Source organism: Myotis lucifugus, unplaced genomic scaffold (assembly GCF_000147115.1).
Source record: "Myotis lucifugus unplaced genomic scaffold, Myoluc2.0 scaffold_143, whole genome shotgun sequence".
NCBI classification, from domain to species: domain Eukaryota; kingdom Metazoa; phylum Chordata; class Mammalia; order Chiroptera; family Vespertilionidae; genus Myotis; species Myotis lucifugus.
Genome location: NW_005871191.1, coordinates 2,998,102 through 3,014,645, shown reverse-complemented (window position 1 = coordinate 3,014,645; position 16,544 = coordinate 2,998,102). Strand labels below are relative to the sequence as shown.

Here is a 16,544-nt window from a genome sequence, read left to right as displayed (position 1 = left end):
TGATGCATTTCCAAGGGAACTATAAAATAGTATATTGTGACTATTTTTCCAAATTAATAAATATTTATCTATAGGATTACTTTTGATGGCCAAATGGCATTTCATTGTATGGAGATATTATGATTTATTAACTGGTCACCTATTGTTGAAAATTTGAGCTAAAATTGACATCTTATGGCTAAATCTTTGCAGGCATACTTAATAATTTCCATAGAATACTTTTTAGAATTCCTGGGTCATTGAATATATACATTATGTAAACATGGCACTTAGAAAACATAAAACATGCAGAAATCATAAGTGTAGTGTGATAAAATTGCCCAAAGAAGAATATTCACCATGTACTCAACTCAGCTTAAGAATATTAAAAGCAAACCAGGAGCCCACCATGTAACCCCTTTCAGTTTCTATCCCTATATAAGGGTAACTAATATACTGACTTACAATACCATAAGTTTTGCTGTTTTTGAATATTCTGGAATTATATCATTTGTAATTATATAAATGGAATTATATCATTTGTACTATTTCATGTATGACTTCTTTCTAATACAAATGTTTTGTCTTTTTGTTTTTATTGATCAAATGTTTTGTCTTTTAATATGTATTGCTAAGTTCCCGTTAGAAAGGTTATTTCAGTTTATTTTCCCACAATGAGTGCCATGTTTCCCACTAAACTGTGGTTATTATCATTTTAAAATGTTTTGATCAAGGAAATGGTTGTTTTAATTTACTCATTTTTCTCTAAATAGGTCAAACATCTTTTTTCACATGCTTATTAATCAGTTGATTTTTCTTTCAGAAATGTCCTTTGTCTTAATTTCTTTTGGCATATTGTTTTCTTACTAATTTAGAAGTTTAATGTACAAAGAACACGTGACCCTTTGTTTTATATATATTACAAATATTCTCAGATTTGTTGCCTTTCAATTTTGATACGAAAGTTTTAAATTTCCCTTATATTAAGTCTGACTGTGTGTAGCATTTTAAAAGCCTTCTTCAGTTCCAGATTTTATACTGGTAAACATTTACATATGTTGGTGGGATTTCACTTTTCCTCCCTCCTACCCTTCCACCCACTGCACTGATCATTATGATTACATGTGCAAATTGATAACCTCACCAGATGATGTTGTAATTTTGCCTTACACAATTATAAGTATTGTGAAGGGAAAAGTAAAACCCAGTTATTTATTACTGTTGTTGTTCTTGTATTATATACGATGTTTCAGGTTTTCCTCCTAGTATTATAACCCATCAGCCCGAAGAACTTCCTTTAAAATTTCTTCAAAAAAGTCCACTGGCAGTGAATTATTTTTGTTTCCTTTACTTGAAAATGTCTTTATTTTACCTTTATTCCTGAAGGATATTTTTTCTGGATATAGAAATGTAAAGGGTTTTTTGTTTTTTTCCTGCTTCAATATTTTTATCTTTTCCATCATGACCACCAATTACATGTATGTTAGCTTTATAGTTCCCTGCAACTCTGTGCATTCTATTTCAAACTTTTCCCCTTGGTTTTTAAAATTAAATAATTTCCATTGATCTATCTTAAAACTCACTGATTTTTTTTCCTTATCTCCATTCTGCAATTCAGCCCAGGGAGTTCTTTTGTTTCCATTATTTTTTAGTTTTCAATATTCCTTATGTTTCTTTTTTTTTTTTTTACTAGAGGCCCGGTGCACAAAATTCATACACAGGTAGGGTCCATAGTCCTGGCCAGCGATCAGAGCCAATCGGGGCCTTCCGGCTGCTGGCTGGGACCTTCCTTCCCCTGGCTGCCAGCTGGCTGCTGGCCGGGGCCTTCCTTCATTCCGCACCACCCCCTGATGGTCAGCGCACATCATAGCAAGCAGTCGAACTCTTGAGGGGGCGATTTGCATATTAGCCTTTTATTATATAGGACTGGTGGCCCGGTGCACGGATTCGTGCACATTGAAAGGAAATTCATTGGAAGGTGGCCAGCAGGGCGGGACTTGGTGAGACAGGCCAGACACGCCCTGGAGCCAACCTTCCATGGTCCCTCCCCGGCTGGCTGCACCTGGGGTGATGCTGTGGCTCGAAGGGCATCTGCGGTCACTGCAGCTCAGCAGTAAGTCAGATTTGGGGTCGACAGTGCCCCAGCAGCAACATAACCCATGGTCGAAGGTGGAATCACACAGCCCTGCAAGGAATCGGGCTTCCTCCTGCGTTGAGCGTCTGCCCCCTGGTGGTCAGTGCACGTCATACCTACCAGCTGGTCGGATGGTCAGACGGTTGCTTAGCCTTTTATATATATAGTAGTTTCTATTTTTCTATGAGAATTCCTGTCTTCTGATTCATTTTACTGTGTTTTCTATTAGATGTTGTACATCCTTTGTCATGTGGATTCTCGTAATGTTATAACGGTCTGGATAATGCTCATGTTTAGTGTTTGCAGGCAATCAGACCAATTCAAGTCAAAACACAAGTTTTGTCAATAGTGTCTGTGCAGAGAGTGGATCAAATCTTAGTCATTCTCTAAGCATATGTTACATTGTTTTGGGTCTCTCCTGCATATGCACGTAAGGAATTAGTCTTAGATTTGTACAGGTTTTTCAAATCTTAGTTCACTTCTCTAAGCCTTTGCCACTTGATTTGGGTTTTTTTTCACACACATTTATTCAAGGTTTAATCCTAGGACTTGTGCCAGTGATTTAAGTTTTAGTTCAATTTTTTCAGCCTCTGTTATGTTGGTTTGGATCTCACCTGAGCTGTGTAGCTCAGGGGGTTAGGCTGAGACTTGTGCAGCTTTATACATAGAATTAGGGTATCCTCTGCTCTCTTCCTCATATTTGATCTACACTCTCCATTTTTTTCAGAGTTGAAAATTATTAGGTCCATCTAAGTGTTGTTATTCAATCATTTTATAAAGTGCACTATATAATGAGTCTAGTTAATTTAAGAAACTGAAGACTAAAAAAGTTAATTTAAAATTTATTAAGAACCTGCTGTATAACAGATTTGTGCTGGTTAAAGGGCATAAAAATATAAATTACTCATAGGCTTTGCTTATAAATAAGTTACAGTCTGATAGGGCAAACTAAACTAAAATATAGATGATAAGTACTGTAATAAAATTGTATGTCATAGCACATTCACTCAGCAAATATGAATTGTGTTCTATGGGCCAGGCACTGCTCTGGCCATGAAGGATATAGTGGTGAACATGATAGACATAGGAATAAATTTAAGTAAACAGTTAAATTAGTCATTGGAGAGGTATCAGGAAATCAGCTGAAAAAAAAGGTTATATATTTTAGAAATGTTCTCGTAAGCTACATGGTTTTCTGTAATAACCTGTAGCTGAACACTACATTGCTTTATAATCCTATTTGACAGAATTATAAATAGTGTTTCGATTTTTCTCTTGGTATCTAAAGTATAATGAACCTGAAGGTTAAATATTGAATTTGGTTTGGATTCAATCCATATTAATCCTACAGATCAATAAAACTTCACGTTCTCAACAAAAGCAGCAGTGTCCTGTTTTTAACACTTTAAGAGCTTTATTTAATGCCAGTTGTAAAAATAGATTAAGTTAAGCTAGTCCCAGTAGTGAAAGAAAAAGGAATGGTATTTAAAGTTTAAACAAATGAAAACTCTGTATCATCTGAATGTTAGTTTCTTTTAGAGACCTTTTTGTACTATCATAATAACCCTTAGAGTTACTTCGAGTTTCTCTTTTGGCTATTTGCTTAAACATAAGTTTTATTTGAGTACTATTACTGATCTTTATTTTATTTTCATAAGAAAAAAAGCAACATTTAAATATTCCATAATCTCATTGCAAAAATATTCATAATGGTTTGCTTTAAAATTGGATGCATAATAATATCAGATGAAATTTAATGAGCTGTCTTTGTATAAAAGTATGTTTTAGTTCTTTATTGCTGTGTAACACACTACCCAAAAACTTAATGCTTTGAGGTCACAATCACTTAGATTTATGGTTTATGATTCTGCAGTCTGGACTGGACTTATGTACTAGTTTTTCTGCTGGTCTCTCCTGGGTCTCTTGAGCTGCTGCAGTTGTCTGGAGGCCTGACTAGTACCACAGGGTCCAGGTTGCCTTACCTCGCATGGCAGCATCTCAGCGGAAGTGTCTGGACCCACAAAGGGCTGCTGAGCCTCTCTCTCCTTCTAGTCTCTCACCTTTCAGTAGTCTACGATGATCATTTCTCTAATAAAACATATTGATTATTTGATTAGCCTTGTTACCCTTATTATTGTGTTGTTTCTGTGGGGAAAAGCCAAATTATATTACTTTATTTTTACTTATAACATCTTTTCCAGAAAAAATGGTGACCTGCCATAAGTTTAAGAGGTATCTGGTCTTTGAAATGGTTTTTTATTTGCCATGTTTTAAAAGACTGAATAGTAAATTATGTCATGTAATTAGTTTGTTTGTTTATTTATTTATTTCATTTATTTTCATAAACAGGCAATTGCTGGCTACTTTGATATATATTTTGAGAGGAATTGCCAAAACAGGGTAAGTATTATGAGTTTTCTCATAAGAATTAATTATGTGAAATACATTGCATTTTATTTTTGTGCCCCAAGGTGTTTGATCATAAGCATTTTGCTATTGTAAGCAATTGGAGCTTGTATTTGATGTAGTAGATTAATGTACCATGATATTAAATATCTTGTACTTCATCAGATACTTTTGAACTCCACCATTGCAGGTCGTGTTCTCTACAGGCCCCCAGAGTACCGAAACACACTGGAAACAAACAATATTTCTATTGGAAAAGCCATTTTCAGTTAAAGCAGGTGAGAGAGAAACGTAAAGGGGTAAAGTGTCTTATTTATTCTGAAGCATACAATATTCATTCATTCTACAACCACTTTTTATGTGCCCACTCTATTTGAAGGAGTATAATAGTATAATAGATGCTAAAATAAGATGTTCTTGGAGCTTACCATCTACATAAATTTTAGCAGGCATATCATTTCATTAAAAAAGTAATTTTTAAAATTTTTGAATTTATTGGGGTGACATGGGTTAATAAAGTTATACAGGTTTCAAGTATACAATTCTATAATACATCATCTGTACATTGCATTGTGTGTCCATCACCCAGAGTCAAGTCTCCTGTCACCATTTATCTCCCCCATTACTCTCTTCTACCTCCCCTCACCCTCCTTTCCTTCTGGCAATCACCACACTACTGTCTATGTATTTTTTTTCTTAATCCCTTCATCTTTTTTACCCAACCCGCCTCCCATCTGACAGCTGTCAGTCTGCTCTCTATATCTATGAGTCTGTTTCTGTTTGTTTATTTTGTTAATTAAATTCCACATATAAGTGAAATCAATGGTATTTATCTTTCTCTGACTCACTTATTTCACTTAGCATAATATTCTCCATGTCCATCCATACTGTTGCTAAGGGTAAGATTTCTTTTAAAGAAGTAATTTAAAAGAAAACTTATATTTACATCTAGTATCTGCCAGTTAAAATGTATGTCACATATTATGTACTTATTATTTTGAGTACCACAGAAGAATTCAGAAAACTTTTCTTTAACGATAACTAGTATTTACTAAGTTGCAAATATAACCAAAAGAAAATATAATATTTTCATTTCCCAACTGACTAAAGAGTAATATTACCATAAAGGTAAAGTATAAATAGAAGAGAATGTTCTTCAGTAGTTAGCATATTCAAAATATATTTGTCTGGAATTCACTCAATTGTCTCTATCTCCTCAAATCCTACAGTATTCAAGGACTGGTCACTTCTACCTTCCTTTGTTTTATATCTCATTGGTCGTTCACTTATATGAGCACCCATAGTTCTTCCATATTACACATTTAGCTCCAAAAGTTAGAGTTTGGTTATAAAACCTTTTTTTTTTTTAATTTAAGCTGCTTATTACATAAGTCTTCTCGTTTCAGTTTTCTGAAAGCTTCCCCAACTGTAGGAAAGCTGAATGTACAACAAACTTCAGTGAAAAGTTATCCAGCATCTCTAGTAACTCAGGAAAAAGATAACTAAAATGACAAGACACTGTTTCTTATTCATCATTATGATGGGAAATACATAAAATTTAACAGCACCACGTGCTGACAATAATGTAGACAAATATAATTTATACTCTGCTGCTGGTAGTCTTAATTGGTACAACAACTTTAGAAAACAGTTTGATACCATCAAGTTAAGAGTACATGAACCATCCCTACCACCACAGTTTTTTTCTAGGCATGTGTTTTGACAGTCTCTCCCACAATCTGTGTACAAGAACTTTCACAACAGTGGTTTATAGAGGTGAAAAATTAGAAGCAACCTTAATGTCCATCAGTAATAGATAGATAAATTTGGTAGTTGCATACAATAAAATATAGTAGATAAATCATATATGTGTGTCTATCAAAAGCAACATTGCAGAAAAATAGTGGCAGAATGATTCCTGCGATATACCATTTATGTGAATTCTAAAAACATACATACACACATAGTAGAGGTAAGAAGTAACACTTAAGAATGATAACCGCTGAATTCAGTGTAGTTGTTACCTTTGGGGAAAGACAGAAAGAAGATCAGGGAAGGCTATGGAGGGGGTTCAGTGCCAGATATCTGAACTATTTATTTTTAATATTGAAGGAATTGACAAAGCTGAGTAGTGGGTCCCAGGTAGTCATTATATTCTCTATACATTTAAAATATTTCATAAAATTCTACAGTTTTGATTTCACTGTTGATGCATAAGTTGAATTTAGTAGATGCAGATAAACACTATTAGGTAAGTGAGTGGATGTGACTATGTTCCAATTAAATTTTATTTACAAAAACAGGTAGCCAGCATCAAAATTTTTCCATAAAACAAATCTCCAGGCACAATTGCTTCATTGCAAATTCTCCCAATCACTTAAAAAAGAAGTAACACCAAAATCTATACAGTCTCTTTCAAATAAAGAGAGCTAAAATTATGAGTAGTATTATGTTGATAACAAAAACTAGACAAAGATAGTACAAGAAAATTAAGCTACAGACCAATTCCCATTATGAATATAGATGCATAAATCCTCAAAAAAATACTAGCAAGTTGAATCCAGCAGTATTATAAGAAGAACAATGCCATTACCATATGAGGGGTTTATTCCAGGAATGCAAGGCTTATTCAGTATTTTTAAGTCATTTAATGTGATCCACAAGCTACCAGAATAAAAAAAAACACATGATCACACCAATGACTAGAAAAATCACTTGATAAAATTCAATGTCCATTCATGATAAATACTCAAGCAAACTAGAAATAAAAGAACTTCCTCAACCTGATAAAGGCATCCACACAAAGTCAACAGTAGCAAACAATATACAGATGATGTATTGCAGAATTGTGTACCTGAAACCTGTATAATTTTTTTAACCAATGTCACCCCAATAAATGCAATTTTTTTAAAAAAGATAAACATTCTAAGCAATAAATACGTTTTATAATTTAAAAAATAAAAAAGTAAGGAAAGACAATGTGAATATTTTCCCAGACTAAGATTCTACATTTGGCTAAAAGCAAAATGGAACTGTATAATAATGAGTCTAATTTGTTTTTGTTTTGTTTGTTTGTTATTTTATTTACAATGTAATTGAAAAAAAAAATCCCAAAAGAAGTGCTCTAAACATTTGAGCACTTTCCAGCATTGTGGGAATAAGAATGAATACTCTTAAAAGAGTTAGAGAACACTTACTTTAATGTTAAAGTCAGGTCGTATGTTTTTCTTTTTCCTTTAAAAATACTAATGTACAATTTTATTTTACAAACTTATGTGGCAGTGTTTACTTTAAAAACCCAGATCATTTTTGTGTTATTTGGCTTTGGAAATATGATTAAAATCAGGCTATTTCTCTTTCTCTGTATATACCTAGTAAGTTTTTAAATGGAGAATCCATTTATTTTTTCTTTTATTTTTTTAACTCTGAGCTTTACTAGTGACAATAATGAATTTTTTTGCTCCTTCTGGGGAAATGAAATGTCATTGCTCTGGATGAAAATAACTTTTAAAAACCACTGAATTTAAACCACATGAAATGAAATTAATTTTGTTCTTGATTGAACTGCAGCACTGCTTTGTGGTATCCTAATAGCCGTCTGCCGATGATTAAACAAGGTGGTACAGCTCAGCTCCATAGAGAATGTCTTTTGCAGCTCTCACCACAGTATACACGCTCAACAACATCAGTCATTTTATATCTATTTGACACTGATTAATTACTCCGATCTATTCTGGTGCTACAGACACTGTCCTAAACAATTGAAGGGAGTTCAGCAGTGTGAATTATGTATTTATTACTGTGACCCTTCCTGCTATTTAATTAACTTAAATAGATGGTATTTGCACTCTCATTTTGAAATTAAGGTTATTGTAAAACTAGCTATTTTACTTGTATTTCACTTTAAGACATGAAAATTATACTGAGATTATAAGGCAATGTTTTGCCTTTTAAGTTATTCAGATGTTTTGCTTGTTTAATAGTGATGCTTAAAATTTTTTGTGTGAAAATTTAACCAAAATATCCATTAATAGTTTATCTTGACTTAGGCTCTATGTCTAAATTGAGGAATGCACAGAGCTCTTGTAGGCATATCCTCTAAACCTGAAATGAACTTGAAAACCTGCTTTATAAGCACCTTGGAACATTCCTCTTTGATCCTTACACTAAGGATTGAAAGAACATTTACAAACAAGCCAACTTAGATATTTTTAACACTTCGGAGGCAACTTAAATCAAAGAGGAGCAATCATTAGCATATACATACCAAATGGAAATATTTGTAAAAATACCTCACATACATCAACAAGAAAGTCCCTAAAATAAATGTACAAAGGATTTTTTAAAAATTTTTATTGATTTCAGAGAGGAAGGAAGAGGGAGAGAGAGATAGAAACATCAATGATGAGAGAGAATCATTGATCAGCTGCCTCCTGCACATGCATCGTTGGGGTTCCGGCCCACAACCTGGGCATGTGCCCTGACTGGGTATCGAACCCTGACCTCTGGTTCATAGGTCGACACTCAACCACTGAGCCACCACAGCCAGATCACAAAGGATTTTTTAAGATAGTAGACATTCTAAATGATACTCATCACCACAGATAGTCATTAACATGCAAATCAAAGCAATGCGATTCTGATGATTGTTTATCTCAATATCAGGTGTTTTTAATTGTTTTATGTTCTTTATTCATTTATTTAGTAATAAATAAAAGTATCTTATTGAAGTGGGAGACAAGACAACAGGTAGTATTTTCTTTTGGCATCTCCCTCTGAGGGAGGCTGGCAAAGCTGATGGGGCCACCATGTGGACTTGCGGAAGATGGTTTGGTTTCTAATAACACCCAATGTTGATGACAATGGCAGAGTAAAATGAACATTTGTGCCTTTTATTAAGGTGTCCCACTTTTGGTAATATATCATAAGGAGTTTATTCAAAATTCAGACTTATTTTTTATTCTTTGATATTCTAAGAAGTGAAAGTAACATTGTTTTCATTTGTTTGCCTTTCTTTAAAGTATCTTTATGGAATTTTTGTCCATATTGTCAAATCTTCAACCTTTTCCTTTTTGTTTCTGATTTTGGTTTCATATTTTAAAATATAACATTACTATGTTTACACGTTTTTATTGAATCCTTTTCCTCAGTGGTTCCAAATGCCCAACTTGCCATGTACTGAATCTCCTAACAGATTTTTAAATTTTTCTACATTATATATGTATCTGTGTTTAGTTCTAAAACACCATATTTTTAAAACATTTTTATTCTATAATTTACATGCAATAAAAATTCACATTTATATTGTATAGTTCGATGAGTTTTGACAAATATATACACCACCCTTATCCTATATAATAAAAGGGTAATATGCAAATCAACCGAACGGCGGAACGACCAGTCTTTATGACACGCACTGATTACTAGGAGGCAGATACTTAATGCAGGAGCTGCCCCCTGGTGGTCAGTGTGCTCCCACAGGGGGAGCACTGCTCAGCCAGAAGCTGGGCTCACAGTTGGCAAGCGCAGTGGTGGTAGCGGGAGCTTCTCCTGCCTCCACTGCAGGTGGGCAGTAGGAGCAAGGAGTCCTGGACTGTGAGAGCCCCAGACTGCGAGAGGGATGTCTGCCTGCCGGCTTAGGCCCGATCCCCCGGGGAGCCTAAGCTGGCAGGTGGACATCCCCCAAGGGATCCCAGACTACAAGAGGGTGCAGTCCGGGCTGAGGGACACCCCTCTTCCCCAGTGCATGAATGTCATGCACCAGGCCTCTAGTAAAAATATAAAATACTTCCGTCACTCTAAAAAGTTTCCTTATTGAACCCTTGTGTGGACATCCCCAACTCCAGTACCCAGAGCAAGGCAGACACTGATCTGCTTTCTATTACTGTATAGTAACATTACTAATTAGCATCACTAATATTAAAGTATTAGTATTCTTTCAGAATTTTATATCAGTGGAATTACACAGGATGTACTCCCGCTTCTTTTGCTCAGCATGCTTTCATCTGTGTATCAGTACTTGGTTCCTTTTTGACAAGTAGTATTCCTTTGTATGGATGTATTCTAATTTACTTACGCACTTAGTTGCTGCTAGACTTTTGGATTCTTTTCTGTTAGGGATCATTATTAATAAAGTTGCTATGAACATTCGTCAAAAAGTCTTTGTGCAGACCTGTTTTCATTTCTCTTGGGAAAATACCCGGGAGTAGAATTATCAGGTCTTATGGTAAGTGAATGTTTAACTGTGTAAGAAACTGGCAATTTATTTTCAAAATGACTGTACTATTTAACATTATCTACCACCATTGTATGTGCAGTTGCTCAACATCCTTGCCAACACTTATAAAAAAAGTCAGTTCATTTCATTTAAACCATGCTATTGTATATGTAGTGATGTTATGCTTTTAATTTGAATTTACCTGATGACAAATAATATTGAGCCTCTTTTCATATGTTCATTGGCCATTCGTATATTTTTTTTGTGATGTTTCAGTTAAAATATTTAGCTCAATTTTTAAGTGGGTTGTTTGTCATCTTATTGAGTTGTCAGAATCTTTATTTATATAGATACAAGTCCTTTGTCAAATATATGTGTTGCTAATATATTTATTCCAATTCCCAGCTTTTCTTTTCATGGTCTTAATGTTTTTTTTAAGTTTTGTATCTTAAATCTTTGCTACCCTAACATCACGAAGATTTTCTTGTATGTTTTCGTCTAAAAGTTTTTATAATTTGGCCTTTTAAATTTAGGTCTATGGTGTGTTTTATGTTAATTTTAATATTAGTAGTTTATCTTTTCCCAAATGTGTATTAGGTTGTTCCACCATCATTTCTTGAAAAGACTGTCCTTTTTCTATTTAATTACCTTGGCTAATTGACCATATGTGTATAGATGGGTCTGTTTCTGGGCTCTATTTTGTCCCATTGATCTAGATGTATGTTCTTTTTCAAAATTGGTTTTGTTATTCTAGAACCCTTAAATTGCTATATACATTTTAAAGTCAACTTGTTAATTTCCACCCCCCAAAAACCCTGTTAGGATTGTGATTGGGATTGTGTTGAATGTATGTATTACTTTGGGAAGAATTGCCATTTTAACCATATTGGGTCTTTCATCCATAAGCAAAATGTGTCTTTCAATTTAGTTTAGATCGTCTTTAGCACTCTTTCATAGTTTTATGTTTCTAAATCTTGCACATATGTTGTGACATTTATCTCAAGTATTGTATATTTATATGATACTATTGTAAATGCTATGTTGATTTTTTATTTCAATTTCTAATCCCTTATTGCTAATGTATAGAAATAAAACTAAATTTTTTATATTGACCTTATATCTTAAGACATTGCTAAACCATCTTACAGTTCTAGTAGCTTTTTTTTATATATTGCTTTAAGATATTCTATATATAAGAAATGTGATCTACAAATACAGATTGTTTTATGTCTTTTTTTCTCTAATTTATATCCCTTTTTTTTCTTCTCGTGCACCTTAGTGCCCTTACTAGGGCATCCAATAGAATACTAATTAAAAGTGGTCAGAATAGACGTTTTGGTCAGAGAATATATTATGTATGCTTTCTGTACATTGTTTAAGATTTTTTTTATGACCCAGCTATGATCTATCTTGGTTCTATAGATGTCAATCGAGTCATGTTGGTAATAGTTCAAGTCTTCCATGTTCTCTCTGATTTTATCTAATTATTACAGTTATCAACAAAGAAGAGGAGAAATTTCCAGCCATAATTGTAGATTTTTCTGTTGTTTTTTTTTATGGTCTGTCAGGTTTGTGTCATGCAGTTTGAAGCTCTGTGCATACAAAAATTTATGATGTGTCGTTTATGAATTGAACAAGTTATTCTATTGAAATGTCTCTCTTTATCTCTGGTTATATTTTTTTCCTGAAGTCAACTTTGTCTGAAATTATTATAGCCATTCCAGCCTCTTTATGATTAATGTTTATATAGAATTTCTTCTTTTACTTTTAACCTGTATCTTTATAAAGTAAGTTGGACATGTTTACATTTAATATTATTACTAATGTTATTGAATTTAACTCTATTGTTTGCCATTTGTTTGTTTTAATCTCCTCTGTCTTTTACCCCTCTTTTCTTCTTCTTTTTTTTATTATTAAACATTCTTTACTATTTTATTTTATCTCTACCTGTGACTAATTAGCCATACCTCTTGGGTTTGTTTTTATAATGGTTGCTCTAGAGCAGTGGTTCTCAACCTTCTGGCCCTTTAAATACAGTTCCTCATGTTGTGACCCAAGCATAAAATCATTTTCGTTGCTACTTCATAACTGTAATGTTGCTACTGTTATGAATCGTAATGTAAATATCTGATATGCAGGATGGTCTTAGGCGACACCTCTGAAAGGGTCGTTCAACTGCCAAAGGGGTCGCGACCCACAGGTTGAGAACCACTGCTCTAGAGTTTCCAGCCTGCATCTTTAGATTATTACAAACAACCATCAAATGATATTACACCACTTAATTTGTAGTTAAGACTTACAGCAATAGGCTTCCATTTATCCTCTTCCATCTTTTGTGCTATTGTTATAAAACATTTCCCTAAATGTTTTAATCCCACATATGTTGTTACAATTCTTGCTTTAAACAGTCAATTACCTTTTAAATAAATTTGAAAAAGGAAGAAAAGTCTTATATTTATCACTTACCTAACGTTTCGGGCATTGTTTGTTTATTCCTTTGTCTAGATCCAAGCTTCTTTTTGATTCCATTTTTCTCCTGTCTGAAGAACTTCTTTTAACATTTTCTGTAGCACAGGTCTACTGGGAAAAAGTTTTATCTTATTTCTTTGAAAAAAAGGCCTTATTTTTCTTTCATTTTTAAAAGATTTTTGCTGGATATTGAATTCTTAGTTAATAGGGTTTCTTCTTTTATCACAAAGACTAGGAGCCCAGCATGTGATTCGAAATCACGCGGCGCCACCCACCCTCGAGTGGCCAGTTCGGCCCTGCCTCGCTTCCCAGGCCCCAGAGCAGCCACGGCCGCTGCTGGTCTGGCCCTGCCTCCCTCTCTTGCCCTTGAAGCAGCCGTGGCCGCTGCTGATCAGGCCCTCCCCCAGTGCAGGCAGGTGGAGACCCCTGCCACCCCGCCCCCAACACTATGCACGCAACTTCCTCCTGTCCGGTCGACTCGTTACAGCGTCCTGGTTAATTAGCTTATTTCTCTATTATATATAGACTAGAGGCCCGGTGCACAAAAATTTGTGCACTCAGGGGTAGGGGGTCCCTCAGCCTGGCCTGTGCCCTTTCGCAGTCTGGGACCCCTCAGGGGTGACCGCTTGCTGGCTTAGGCCTGCTCCCAGGGGATTGGGCCAGGATGGCAATCAGACATCCCTCTGGCAGCCCGGCAGCCCTCAGGGGATGTCCACTTGCCAGCGGGGAGCAGACCTAAGCTGCAGTCAGACATCCTTAACGCTGCTGAGGAGGCAGGAGAGGCTCCCACCACCACTGCTGTACTGGCAGCCGTCAGCCTGGCTTGTGGCTGAGCAGAGCTCCTCCATGTGAGAGCTCAGTGACCACCAGAGGGCAGCTCCTACATTGAGCGTCTGCCCCCTAGTGGTCAGTGTGTGTCATAGTGACCAGTCATTCCCAGTCTTTCTGCTGTTAGGGTCAGTTTGCATATTACCCTTTTACTATATAGGATAGAGGCCTGGTGCACGGGTGGGGGCCGGCTGGTTTGCCCTGAAGGGTGTCCTGGATCAGGGTGGGGGTCCCGCTTGGGTGCCTGGCCAGCCTGGGTGAGGGGCTGATGGCTGTCTGCAGCTGGTCACACCCCCTTCAGGATGGGGGTCCCCACTGGGGTGCCTGGCCAGTCTGGGTGAGGGGCTGAGGGCCGTTTTCAGGCTGGCGGGTGACTGAAGCTCCCAGCCTCTCCTTTTTTTCTGTTTTTGTTTTTTGTTTTTTGTTTTTTTATTCTGGGATTTATTTACCTTCTATAGCTGTCACTGGAGCTGAGAGCCGGCTCCAGCTCTGAGGCTGCGGCTGGCTGAAAGCAGGTATCTGGGTTTGTTTAGCTCAGTGGTTCCCAAACTTATTTGGCCTACCACCCGTTCCAGAAAAAAATTTATTCAGCCCTGGAAATTTATTTTTTTAATTTAAAAGCAGTACTCATCGCCCCCAAATGCACCTGTGGCCATCACCGCCCTCCTGGATCGCTGCAGCGCCCACCAGGGGGCGGTAGCGCCCACTTTGGGAATCACTGGTTTAGCTTCTATAATTGAAACATTGTTGCCATCACTGCCGCTCTGAGCCTGAAGCTGGCTGAAAGCAGGTATCTGGAGCTTGTTTAGCTTCTATAATTGCAACTTTGTTGCTTAGAGTGTAGCTTAGAGCAGGGCGAAGCAGGCGGGGAACGTTGGCTTCCTCCATCACTGGAGCAAGCAAGCCTCATGTTCGCTTCAGCTGCGTGGCTGCCGGCTGCCATCTTTGTTGGCAGTTAATTTGCATATCCTGCTGATTAACCAATGGGAAGGGTATCGAAGTTACGGTTAATTACCATGTTTCTCTATTATTAGATAGGATAGATAGATATGTCTAGTGATGGAAAACTATGTCAGCTTTACCATTTCTGTAGGATATATAGAATGTATCAGTAATGATATCTTTATACTCTAAAATAAATCTAACTATTAGATGGTTTTGATATGTTTTACTGTGCTGTTTCACTACCATATTGAAAAACATCCAGTCTTAATGTTGGGGGACTTGCAGTTAAAAAAAAAAAAGTAAAATATTTATTCAGGCACTAACTGGTTTGGCTCAGTGGATAGAGCATCAGCCTGCGGACTCAAGGGTCCCAGGTTCATTTCCGGTCAAGGGCATGTACCTTGGCTGCAGGCACATTCCCAGTAGGGGGTGTGCAGGAGGCAGCTGATTGATGTTTCTCTCTCATTGATGTTTCTCTCTATCCCTCTCCCTTCCTCTCTGTAAAAAATCAATAAAATATATTTAAAAAAGGAAACTATAAAAATAAAGACATCCTCACCCATTTAAAAAAAATATTCAGTCCTTGGATAATTTTATATAGATCTCTTAGTCACTTTATATGGACAAATGAAAAAAACTTAAATGAGAAGTATTTGTACTCAGAAAAGCACATAGATATAATATATAATTTCATTTTGGAATAAAATAAAATTTGGAACATACTGTATAAGATTTTAGGGAATCAGTTTTTACATTTAAAACAAATATGTAATGTTTTTTTGTGTTTACTGTTTCACCTTTGTAGGTTCTGTTTTCCATTTACACTGTTAGCACCTTCAAGGCTAACAGCCTTGTCATGTGACTCTATAAAATATAAATTTATGTTTTCTCAACTATAGTTTTCTGTACCTGAGAATGTCATGTTCTGAAGGCTCTCTATAACATGTGTTTTCTCCCTTAAATGCCATTCCATGTGTACTCCTTAAGTTAACCATGATTTTAGCCCTCTGGCCATTCTTTTATTAAATTCTTGTGAAACATGCCTTTTACTGCCTTTCAGCCATCCCCAATTTTCACTCTCAGCATACTTTAGACATAAACCTGTTGTGTAATTGTTGGTGTAGCTATTTCCCTTTACCTGGACATCATGTGAACTCTTTGAGGGCAGGAACCATATCTTGTATCTTTCTGTGTGCTCAGGATTCACCATAGGAACTCGTATTCAGGAGTTCAATAAAACTACTCCCCAATCCCACATGACCACTGAAGTTTTGCTCTTTCTCAAATATTTGACAATTTAAAAGTTTTTGAAAATTAGTGAAACATCTCAACAACAACAACAACAAAAAACAGAAGTACTGGTGTACATTATTACTTTTCTGTTAGAACTGTTTTCCTTGAATTCTTAAACATACTTTTTGCCTTTCTTCTATAGGTGAATCCTTGAAAGGAAAGATCACGGTCCAGAAGAATAAGAAAGATCCACGTTCTCTCATTGTGACCCTGACATTGAATAATTCAACTCAAACTTATGGTCTCCAGTGAAAAAGCCATGAAAACACTAAC

The 16,544-nt window shown here is 35.9% G+C and overlaps 1 protein-coding gene across 2 annotated transcripts in view; it reads left to right on the top strand.

Annotated features, from left to right (window-relative positions):
• The window catches only part of PRMT3 (protein arginine methyltransferase 3), a 94,533-nt gene extending 77,993 nt beyond the window's left edge, over nucleotides 1–16,540 (top strand). For both annotated transcript variants that reach the window (XM_023758905.1, XM_006094786.3), the window contains 3 exons: nucleotides 4,463–4,513; nucleotides 4,710–4,797; nucleotides 16,414–16,540. In XM_023758905.1, coding sequence (XP_023614673.1) covers nucleotides 4,463–4,513; nucleotides 4,710–4,797; nucleotides 16,414–16,523 — 249 coding nt within the window. In that variant the 3' untranslated portion in view covers nucleotides 16,524–16,540. The remainder of the gene's footprint in view (nucleotides 1–4,462; nucleotides 4,514–4,709; nucleotides 4,798–16,413) is intronic.
• Nucleotides 16,541–16,544: the final 4 nt, after the last annotated feature.